The 10,899-nt window shown below is 54.7% G+C and overlaps 1 protein-coding gene across 7 annotated transcripts in view; it reads right to left on the minus strand.

Annotated features, from left to right (window-relative positions):
* The window catches only part of SCN5A (sodium voltage-gated channel alpha subunit 5), an 86,097-nt gene extending 77,548 nt beyond the window's left edge, over nt 1-8,549 (minus strand). For 6 of the 7 annotated variants that reach the window (XM_068558911.1, XM_068558916.1, XM_068558913.1 and 3 more), the window contains exons 1-2: nt 8,265-8,537; nt 5,642-5,760 (exon numbers count right to left, since the gene is read on the minus strand). In XM_068558911.1, the coding sequence (XP_068415012.1) occupies nt 5,642-5,760; nt 8,265-8,537 (392 nt within the window). Of the gene's footprint in view, nt 1-5,641; nt 5,761-8,264 lie in introns of all 7 variants that reach the window. The other variant, XM_068558917.1, reaches the window with a different exon arrangement.
* Nucleotides 8,550-10,899: the final 2,350 nt, after the last annotated feature.

Below are 10,899 nucleotides of genomic sequence, written 5' to 3' on the forward strand. Positions count from 1 at the left end.
GGCAATAGCACGTCAGACCTGGCCCCCAGTTCATAACGAATTCTCCAATTTCTCATCTGAGATCAGAGGGGTCAGGTTTTGGGACACCCACCCCAGGGTTTGGATGCTCAAACCAGAGTTGCTCAGCTCAGCGGCCAGGGCCTCAGGGAACCTCGATTCCTCCCTGGCCAGAGGGTGTCTCTCCAGACACTGAGGTCCCTCCCTCAGCTTGGTATCTGTGCATCCCTCTGCCTGGGGGAGGGTCTCCATGGCCAGGCCTAGTTCCTCTCTAGCTTTCAAGGGCAGGATCAGATACCCATCTCAGTAGCCCTTCTCCCCTACGCACGTGCGCGTGTGCACACACACATTCCCGTTCTTCACACCCCGGCTCCCTGCCAAGGCTTTCCTCACTGGGCAGGCAGTTAACAAGCCCCTCAACCAGACTTTATTCATCCCCACAGATCCATTGCTAAACCAACTGAGGATCAGATGATTCCTGAAATATGAAAGTAATGATGCTAAGAGCAAGTATTTAGTGAGCCCTTCCTAGGTGCCAGGCTCTATTCTCTGCATCTATTAACTAATTCAATTCTCCCAAGAACGCAGGAGGTGTTCCATTTTGTCTCCATTTTGGAGATGAGGAGACTGAGGCACAGAGGTTATCTTGAAGGATGCTCTAGTAGGCAGAATAATGCCCCACCCCCCGTCAAAGACAACTACATCCTAATCCCTGGAAACTATAAACGTTAATTTATACAGCAAAAGGGACTGTGCAGATGTGATTAAATTAAGGATCTGGAGATTATCCTGGATTATCTGGGTGGGCCCAATGTCATCACAGGGTCCTTATAAGAGAAAGAGGGAGGTGTCACCATGATGCTTATGAGAAAGACTCCACCAGCTGTTGTTGACTTTGGAAATGGAAGGGGGCCAGAGCCGAGGATTTCCCGTAGCCCCCAGAAAACAGAAAAACCTAGAAAACAGACTCTCCCCTAGAGCCTCCAAAAAGGATTGCAGCCCTGCCGATACCTTGCTTTTTAGCCCAGTGAGAACTTTTTTGGACTTCTGACCCCCAGAACTATAAGGTGGTAAGTCGTGTTGTTTCAAGTGGTGAAGTTTGTGGTAGTTTGTTACCGCAGTCACAGAAAACGACTGTGGGTACAAACCACAGGGTGAAGGGCTCTGTAAAGTGTGAGCAGACGGCCATCCAGGAAGAGGAATAGAATTATTTGTCATTTTTAAGAACAAACCTCATGTGAGCACATGTGCGTGGCTCTGTGTGGGAGACAGGGAGGCCTCTTAGCCATTGAACTGCTCCAAGATAGGATATTATGAGAAACCAGACCCGCCTCTGGCTAGGCTGGCCAGGAAGGCTTCCTGGAGGAGGCATTTAGACAGGCACTGGAGGCTGGTTAGGGTTCCTCCAGCCGTCAGTCAGCTCAGCTGGTCCTGGTGAGGCTCAGAACTGGGAAGACCCCTGTCTGGGGAGCCAAGCCTCTCCCAAGCCCTCTCTCAGTGCACACACCACTCACAGCTCTCATTAGAGTAGAGAAACGGTCACTTGGCAGACAGCAGCAGTGCGGACAGGCCGCCTTGGACCAGAGGACTTGGCGGGACACAGACAGAGGCGAATCAAGGTCTAGCATCAAGACTTAGGGAAGAACCAGAGTAGACAGCTCTTCTGAGCCCAGCTAGCCAGGGCCTGGGTCACACGGTGGGAAAAGACAAGTGCTCCCTGAATGAATTTTGGCTTTTCCAGACACAGCAATGGAGGGTGAGGTGCGCAGACTCTGGTCTCTGCCACTTGACTGCTCAAAACCCTGCCTGGCTCTCCTATCCTTGAGGACAGCCCTTCCACTATTCTCAGTCTTTCTTGTGTATGTGATCTTTTCCTACCTAGACTGAGCCTTTAGTCCATGTGACTCCACCCAAGCATCCCTGGGTCCCCCATGGAGCCACCCACACAGCCAATACCAGAGAGATAAGTCAAGTGTACTCCCGGCCAGGGCACACCTGTTTGCACTGCCTGGTGGTTTCAGGCCGATGATTGAGCTGGTTTCATGTGTGGGCAGAGGCAAAGGCCAGCTCTCCAGGGTTGAGCTCAGCTGAACATCTTCAATCCTGCCGTGTCATTGTCCCCAAACACCCACTCCCAGCCTCATAATTAAAATGCCAGCAAGGACTGCCAGCCTGGGTTGTGGGGAAAGCCTGAAACTGGGGCTGCCTGTCTTCAGATCCTAAGGAGTCAAAAAACTCCCAAAGAGAAGGGAATTAATGGTCGGGGTATTTTCATATATTTGTGCTATTAAATTAACACACACACACAAACACACACACAAACATGTGGTTTGATTGCCCATTTGAATCTTCTAGGGGAATGTGGGAGGATTTTGTGAACAGATCCTATGCACCCAGGAAGGCAAAATGCTGCTTGCCATGAACGTGCGGCCTCTCTGAATGTGACTGCAGTAGAATTTGGCATTCTGTTGGTTTCTTTTATTTAATCCTGGCAGGAACACACTCTGCAGGATTATAACAAAAATACTTCAGAAAAAAAATTATACATGCCCATATTTACTTTTTAGGCAACTTCCCAGGGACGCGCTGCAAGCGTGGAGCCCAGAGCAAAGCTGAACTGAGTTATCGCGCGATCACCAGCATGTCACTGGGAATGCCTGGATTGTCGCAAGTGAGCGGGATTTCTTTCTGGAGAGCAGTGACTGCATTCCTGCCCCCTTGTAAGTTAGTCTTTGCCCCTACCACCCTGTCCAAAGGGCCTGGCACAGAACTTTGCACACTGGGGACTGAGATGTTTGAATGGCTATAGACATGTAAGCCAACAATCAGTTTCGGTTTTGCCACATGAAGAAGTTCTAGAGATCTATGGTACAACAATGTGCCTATAGTTAATATGACTATACTGGACACTTAAAAATGATTAAGATGGTCAATTTTATGTTACATGTTTTCTACCACAATAAAAAAAAATGTAAATGGAGAGAAAGCTCATAATTCAAAACCTGAAATCTGTGGGCACTAGAAATGCATGGTGACTGCCAATGGGCATGGGGTTTCTTTTGGGGGTGATAAAAATGTTTTGGAATTAGAAAGTGGTGATGGTTGCACAACCTTATGAATATACTAAAGTCCACTGAATGGTACACTTTAAATGGTAAATTTTATGGTATGCGAACTGTATCTTGATTGAAAAAAAGAGAAATGCATGAAGAGCTTGTAGATTTCTAGGCCTCACACTGGTGATTCTGGTCTGGAAGGGGCTAGGAATCTGCATTTTTAACAAACTTCCCAGGTGCCACTGGCAGACTGACATTTGGAAATGACTGCCTTAGAGCAGTGTGTGCAAAAATCATGGAGACCTTCCTAAAATGCGGGTTCTGGGCCCAAGTTTCAGCAATTCCTATAAGATCCTTGTGATACTGCTGCTGCTGGTTGGTGTACCACACTTTGATGGCAAGACTCAAGGACACAGAGGGGCTGCTCCCAAACCCCACAATCCAGGCCCCTCTTCTCCCTCAGTGCCCCCCAAGCCCGCTAAGGGGCGCTATTGGAGGCCAGCAGTGCGCTCCCATCCCCAGGCAGTGGAGCGTCAAGGTAGCTGCTCAGAGCCCAGCACAGGGTCTCCCAGATGCTGAGCTACTTCCCTGGGGCAGCTGCCCTGGGAGACAAGGTCCACCTCAGTGACCTCAGGGCCGGTCCTGCCGGGCGGAACCAGCCCCGCACAGCCTCAATGCCACCGCTCGGTGGACCCTCTGGCCAGGCTGGGGACTGCATTGCCCCTACCGCCTCCCTGGCCTCAGCTGCCCCATGGCCCAGCTTTGCAGGAACCCTGGGACTGCAGCTGCATCCCTAGGGGCTGCGGTGGCTGCCAAACAGAGCTGGGTTGGTTAGATACCTGGAGGAGAAGCCCCAGGTGGGAGCCGGAGCGTGCTTTCAGGGACGCCACAACACCCTTGGAGTGAGGCCGGAGACAGGCTCCGAGCAAGAAGGCGGCTGGCCTTTCCTCCCGCTGCACTGCTCTCTCCAGGCTATGCCCACATGCCAGCAGAAATGACAACTCCTCGTGTGGTTGTCTAATCACTCTGAGGGGACTATAAAATTCCCAAGGGGACAAGGACAGGGTCTTATTCAGCTTGACACCCCCAGGGTGCCGGGCAAAGTGCCTGGCACCTACAGGGAGCTTGGGAACGGTTGCAGAATGGCTCAAAATTAAACCCAGGACCACCCTTGCCTCATAAAGTAGGAGGCAGCTGTGAATGGTAGGCTGCCCCTGAATATAGTCTCTCCCCACAGTGTCTGTCCACCCTAGAGATCACCTTGCTGATGCCACAGCCATGGCCTGCATGGGCTGGGAGCGGGGGGTGGTCCCTGGACACACATGTGTCTCAGGATCTCCATGAGAAAGGCAGGAGCCAGTTGGAGGGGGCTGGGGAGCGTCTGCATGCAGAAAACAAACGGGGCCCTGAGGCCCTCCGACTGGTCCCTGGGTTTGGGATCAGGCACCGGGGCACAGGTGGGCAGACAGTGGAGCCAGGAAAGAGCTACTCTCATCCCTGCCTGGACAGGAAAGGCCCCCCGAGCAGTCAGCATCTGTCTCGGTTACTCAGTCCCCCACTGAGCAGCTGTTTTCCTGAAGCCTCCTGCCCTGACCAGAGGTTAATGGGTAAGACCTTCGCCTTCACCTCAGAAAAGGTCCATCCGGAGGGGGAACTGAGGGGGGACCTTGGGGAGCTCTCGGGCCAACCTGCCAACCCCAAAACTAATCACACCACTGAGCCCAGCATCATTGATTCAATTAACAGGCAAGTCAGCTGCAGCTAAAGCAAAGCTGCCCAGGCCCTCACGGTGAAACACAGATGCCTCTGACTCCACAGCCAGACACCTGCCCCGCCGCCCCGAGAGGCTCCATGTGTAGGGCCCCTTTTCTGAAGTCCAGAGAACAGCCGTTTCCCTGTCCCATGCTTGGCCCGAATGGGGTCCTTCTAGGGCCCAAAGACCAGTACCCATCCCTTACCACACTGCAGCCATCCCGTAGCTCTCCTCCACAGCCTGAAGATTTTTTAGGTTGTGGTTTATATAACTTAACGCTAACTAGAGTTCTTTGAGATACTCGGAAACTGCAAACACTTTGTCAACACCTAATCAAAAAGCAAGCGATGCCTCCCTCGAAAGAGGCCCACGTGTGAATAAACCAGAGGCCTCTTTACTGGCAAGCGTTTTTTCCTTGGCTGAGCCCCCGTGACCTGCTTGAGGTCCCAGCCGGTAGGCGGGGAGGTGCAGGCCCAGGGGGTGCAGTGGGAGGGGACATGTGGAGCCAAGACCAGAACCAGGGGACACTGATTGGCCTCATTTCTTCTGGGATCCTCAGTAGCTGAGCTGCTAGGATGTTTCTCTCCTGAAGAATCAGAGCCGAATCTCCCAAACTCTCATGTGCCCACGATCCCCTGGAATCTTGTTAAAATGCAGATGCAGATTCGGGGTGGGGTCCGAGAGACTGATGTCCAACCGCCCCCAGATGACAACTGTGTGCTCGTCTGAGGACCGACCGGGAATCAGCACCACCCTCAGCCCTAAACGCCCCTTCCACCACCCGCCCCCCTCCCTGTTTGGGGCCCACACAGCGGGGACAGACTGCCAAGGATATGAATGAACCAGGATCTTCATGGCCGCTCTCCGGATGGGGTGGAAGGGGCTGAGGACATACAAGGCGTTGGTGGCACTGAACCGGAAGATGGTCTTGCCTTTGTTCAGGACGATGAAGGTCTGTGGATGGAGAGCTGCTTTAGGTCGGGTGGCGGCCCCTAGGCCCTTATGGAGAGAGGCTTTTGGGGGGCAGCTGTTGGCTCAGAGCCCTAGAACTCTGGAGAAAGTGTAGGGTGAGAGGAAGAGGAGAGGGCCTGAGGGAGAGGTGGGGGGTAGGGGCAGTTGGCACATTTGGCAGGTGAGTGGACCCTTGCTGGGTCACCCACGGCTGGGGTGGGACGAGATCAAGTTTAAGGGATTGTCAGGTTGGGTGGATTTAGTTTCGTTTGAAAATTACAGTCCCAGCCAGAAGAGGCCTTTCATGATCCTAGCCGAGCTGTTATCATAGCGGAGGCCAGGACCCAGCTGATGCCCCCTCCTTCCCCTCTCCCTTCTGACCCCTCTGTGCTTCCCCACGAGGCCCACTGAGGAGTGAGAGTCTGATAAGGGAGCTGGGTCAGCAGGGAGGACTAATGGGTGAGAGTAGGGATGAGGAAAATGCAGAGCCCAGACCAGGAGAGAGAAGCTTTCCCGGGGACCGTGTCTCCTGGAGTCCAGACACATGGCAGCCCCATCTGACCCCAGAGGACACGACCTAGTGTCTTCCTCGGGGGATCATGTGCAGCCCAGGGTAAACCCGCTCCCCACGCTTCCAGAAGATTCTATCTACACAGCACAACGGGGCATGGGAGTGGACAATGGGTGCTGGAGGCTGAGCCACGAGCACATCGAGTGGGCATTTGAGCCAGATGCCGCCCTTGAGGACAGCAGTCCATTGTCCCTGCCCTGGCTCAGCGGGTGCAGCTGAGGTGGCATAGCCTGAGGCTGTGCTTCTCCAAGGGCTGAGCTGTTGAGATAAGGTTCTATTTACTCGGGGCTGGGGAGACAAGTTGACCAGATAGATGAGGACTGAAAGTTCTGCTGTGGTGCCTGCATCACCCGGTGGGGCTGCAGGCAATGTGACCGGGGGTCAGCAAGCAGAGACGGGAGGTTAGAGACCAGAATCCTACCTGGGGCCACCACTCAAGTGTCCCCGATCACAGGGACAGGAGAGTGTCCCTGACTCCTACCAGGCTCAACTGCCACCAGCCCCCCAAAGCCCAGCCCAGCCTCGGCCTACTCTCAGCTGGGTCCCCGTGCCATGACTCCTGCCTGTCCCAGCTAACTTCAACCCCATCGCCACTTTGATGCACCACTCAAACCTTGACTCGTCCCCAGCTGCAGCCTTAACCCGACCCTAATTCTCACTTCCAGCTCTGATCAACCAGGACCTAGGCCCACCCAACCTGACTAATCCCAATGTCTAGTCTAACTCTGACCCCAACCGTGGCCCCAGGCCCCCACCTTAACCCAGCTTGAGTCACTCGAACTCGGGGTGGCGGGGGGAATCGAGACCAGGTTCAAGGTCTCTTTTCCCACCTGTGCATATAGCCTGGGTGGGCTTTCCTTCCACCTACCCACTCACATGTGCCTGCACACACGGAGACAATCGGCACCTCTCCCACCCTCAGACTCCTGGTCTCCTGAATGCAGTCTCAATGCACAGTGGCACACAACTCAGACGCCTGGTGACACTGACACGCAACACTCATACCCGCCAGGTGCTCACATTCACTTCCTCAGTGCTTCCGAAGCCCTGGACCAACTGCAGTGATGTGGGCAGGAACCATCCTCCTCGGCACCCAGCCTTTTGGGGAAAGGCCTCCCCCAAATTCAAACCCGCCTTCTTCCGGCAGTGAGGCCCGAAGTGTGGGCAGCTGGGGTGGGGACCAGGCCTCTGCAGGAGCCCTGCGTCCCCGTGGTCTGGCTGGGTGCAGGGCTGAGGCCAGGGCAGGGGACCCAGATGGGGGAATTGACCTCCTGGGTAGAAATCCACGCCTGAGGCAGCCTGAGTTACCCTGCCCTAGTGGACAAAAGCCCCTTCCTCTCCCTATACTCAGGAGGGACAATGGCAGAACCACCCCTCCCTACCCCTCTCAGATTTCCCACTGGCCGTCATGGCCCCATCACCAGCCCACAAGGCCCAGGATGCTGCTGCCGTGGCCCCCAGCCTAAGCTGTCATTACACAGCCAGTGCCTAGCAAATTCCGTGGGGCGGGGGATGGGGGCTACATGCTGTCTCTGGTTAGGAGAGGGATCACATGCTGTGCTCCGGGGCCCAAATTGGACTCAGGGCGCGACTCCAATTCACACATACCACGGGACCGGGAGGAGTCCTCCAGGGGTGAGAATCTAACCACAGATGATTCCCAAAGTAGATACTCCACAGGGAGGCAAGATTTCAAGTGTGGCCGCCTGCTCTTTCTTTCATAGCACCGAACCATCTCAGGCTGCATGATTCTGGCCTTTTATTCCGGAACTCTAACATTAAGGTGATTGGAATATAGATCACTAATGACTCACCCTCCCAAGGCCCAGGGAAGCCAACCCCAAACAGAGCCCCGTATGGAGGCGAGGCCCTCTCGCTGCCTGCTGCGTTGACAGGGATGCTGCAGGGAGGTGGGGCGGGGGTGGGCAGCAGTCACCTTTTGGGTGCTATAGAAGGGGTCCAGGTCCTCCAGGGGCTCCCCAATGAGCTCTCGGGGTGGGTTGCCGTAGAGATCCGGCAGCTTTTTGGAGGCCTGCAGGTCCAGCTGGGGCTGGGGAGCCTCCTCCTGGGGCAGCCTGTCTCGGCTCTCCTGCGAGGCGGCTGAACCTCGGGCCTGCTTCTCCGCCATGCGCTTCTCGATGGCCGCCAGAGAGTCCCGGGTGAACCTGCGGAAGCTGCTGGTGCCCCGAGGTAACAGGAAGTCTGCCATCTTCTCATCCTGCTTCTGGGGCACAGGCTGTCCTCACGCTGCCTGCAGGGAAGCTGAAAGACACAGACATGGGGCTGATGCTGCGCCCGCGGCCAGGGGGCAGGGTGGCCAGACCTGGGGGGAGTGGCTGGGCTGGTGGAGGGAAGGACCAGCATCTTGGCAAAGATGCTCCCCACCTCTCCACAGGCACACTTGGCGGATGCCGGCCTGGGCAAACCCAGAGCCCTCCAGGCTGCAGGGAATGCATGGGGACCCGCAGGAGGGTCACTCCTCCCTTTCCCATCCCAATGAGCACGTTTGAATGCAAGTAGGCACGAGTGACTGGGTCACTGGGGACCCTTCATTCTACCCCACTCGATACAAAAGGGCACACTCACACCTGTTGGTTCCTTAACCAAGCCCACCTTGAGGCACTTCTCACAACTGATGCCGACACACCCTGGGCTGAGGGGGACACTCCATGGGGCAGGAAGGGGGCCTGTCACCTTTTTATTTCAGATCTCTGGCCGGGTTGGTCCTGAACAAATGAAGGATGGAATGAATGACGAATACGTAGAGGAGGGGCAAGGGCGTTAGGAGGTACCCACTGCTGCCCTTCCTCTCAGCTTGTCTCCTCTACAGGAAACCCTGGGACCCTAGGAGGGTGATCAGAGCCCTCCTGGGCCAAGGTCCCAACTCTGGGCTTCTTTTCCAGGCAGATCCTCGGCCTGAGTGGTGGGACCAGAGGGTGGGGGACATTCTGTCTGGTCTTCCCACAGCACCACGCACCTGCGTGGGGGAGGGTGCCCAGACTTCACCTGGGGCACGGAGGTTCCAACATCTGGCCACTGAGGGGGTATCTGGATCTGCTCACCGAGGCCCAGGCAAGTCCTGCAGGTTTTTGGAAACAGCTGGGTAACAACTTGGCAGCTGCCATCCAGATGTTGGCACCGCAGAGCTGTGTACACAACTGCCACAGAGCCCCCTGAGAGGATCTCAAAGAAATCCCCAGAGTGAGGCATCCTTCCAGAGATGGGAAACGCTGACAGAGCATCCCAGACTCCTCATGCCTCCACTCACTCCCCTCCTCCTGAGTCTGAACAAACCAGGGCCCATCTCGAGTAATAGCAGAACCAGAAAATGGTGACCGCGCTTCCGCTAGGACGTCCAGCCGGCAGCCGCATGTGACGCCAAACCGGGAGAATGTGGCCACCCGGTGGCCTCAGATGATCCAGGACCTGGTGTGAACAGGCTCTGACTCTTGATACGGAGGCCAGAGAATGTGTACCCGACTGCCCCACCAAAACAGGATGTGGTCGGCGTAGCTCCTGACTGGGACGCCACTGCCACCGGGAGGGGGAGGCCGTGTCACTAATTACATCAAACCTGGGCAGGGCCAGGCACCTGTTGGAGATCTCTGCCAGGACAGAATCCCTTTCCGTCAAAGACCAGCTCTGCCTTGATCTGACTCCTGGGATACATGTCACCAATGACCCCAATGAGCGGCTGCCACCCCGACCCCTGCACACACTCCGCCAAGGGCCCAGGCTCCAATCACCGTGAAGTAGGCACATGGCCAGGTAACAGGTAAACAGTGAGCAAACACAACACAGCCGGGTCTCAAAAGGGCGCCTCTGGTCCCCAGGGAGATGCAGCACGGAATGTGTGAAGGGAAGCCAGAGGAGAGAGGCCCCAGGACAGACATCGTCAGAACTACCCCATTCTTCAGCCTCTTGTTCTTCTGGTTCACTCCAGTAAAGTTAAGGGAACATCTTTTTTGAAAACAGCAGGTGAAGGAGTAGGTCCCTATTTAATAAAAGCCTGTCCCTGTCTACCTCCGTCTTTGCGTGAACAAAGAGAGGCGTCTGTAATACTCATCACCAAATGTGAATGGTGACTTTTTTTCCTTGGCTGGTGGAAGTTTAGGTAATTTTAAACTTTCTTCTTTGTGCTTTTCTTCAGTTTTGAATTGTTTATGATGATCTTATTTTTTCGAAAACAATAAAGTCATTATTCTTTTTTATTAAAAAACAAAAAACAAGGCAGCCTGGATGACAGCAGCCCCTTCCTTGCAGGGCAATCCTCTCCACTGTGAGCAATCACTAGTCCTGTAAATCAGGAAGCCTCCTCTTTTACTTGGAATTATTTCCTAAAAATAGTGTTCTCTGTCTCACTGTATCCATCTGTGTCCACATGCCTGCTAGGGTTCTAGAGACACGTGGACACCCATGGACCTAGGGCCCCTGGTACATAGCGGCGTGTGTGTGTGTGTGTGTGTGTGTGTGGGTGGTGGTGTGTGTGTGTGTGTGCACGCAAGCTTGCACCTGCATATACATCTGTTCTGGTAGAGTTGCTTTTAAAATTTGTATTGAAGTCAACTGTT

The sequence above is a fragment of the Eschrichtius robustus genome, chromosome 12, assembly GCF_028021215.1.
Source record: "Eschrichtius robustus isolate mEscRob2 chromosome 12, mEscRob2.pri, whole genome shotgun sequence".
Lineage (NCBI taxonomy): Eukaryota > Metazoa > Chordata > Mammalia > Artiodactyla > Eschrichtiidae > Eschrichtius > Eschrichtius robustus.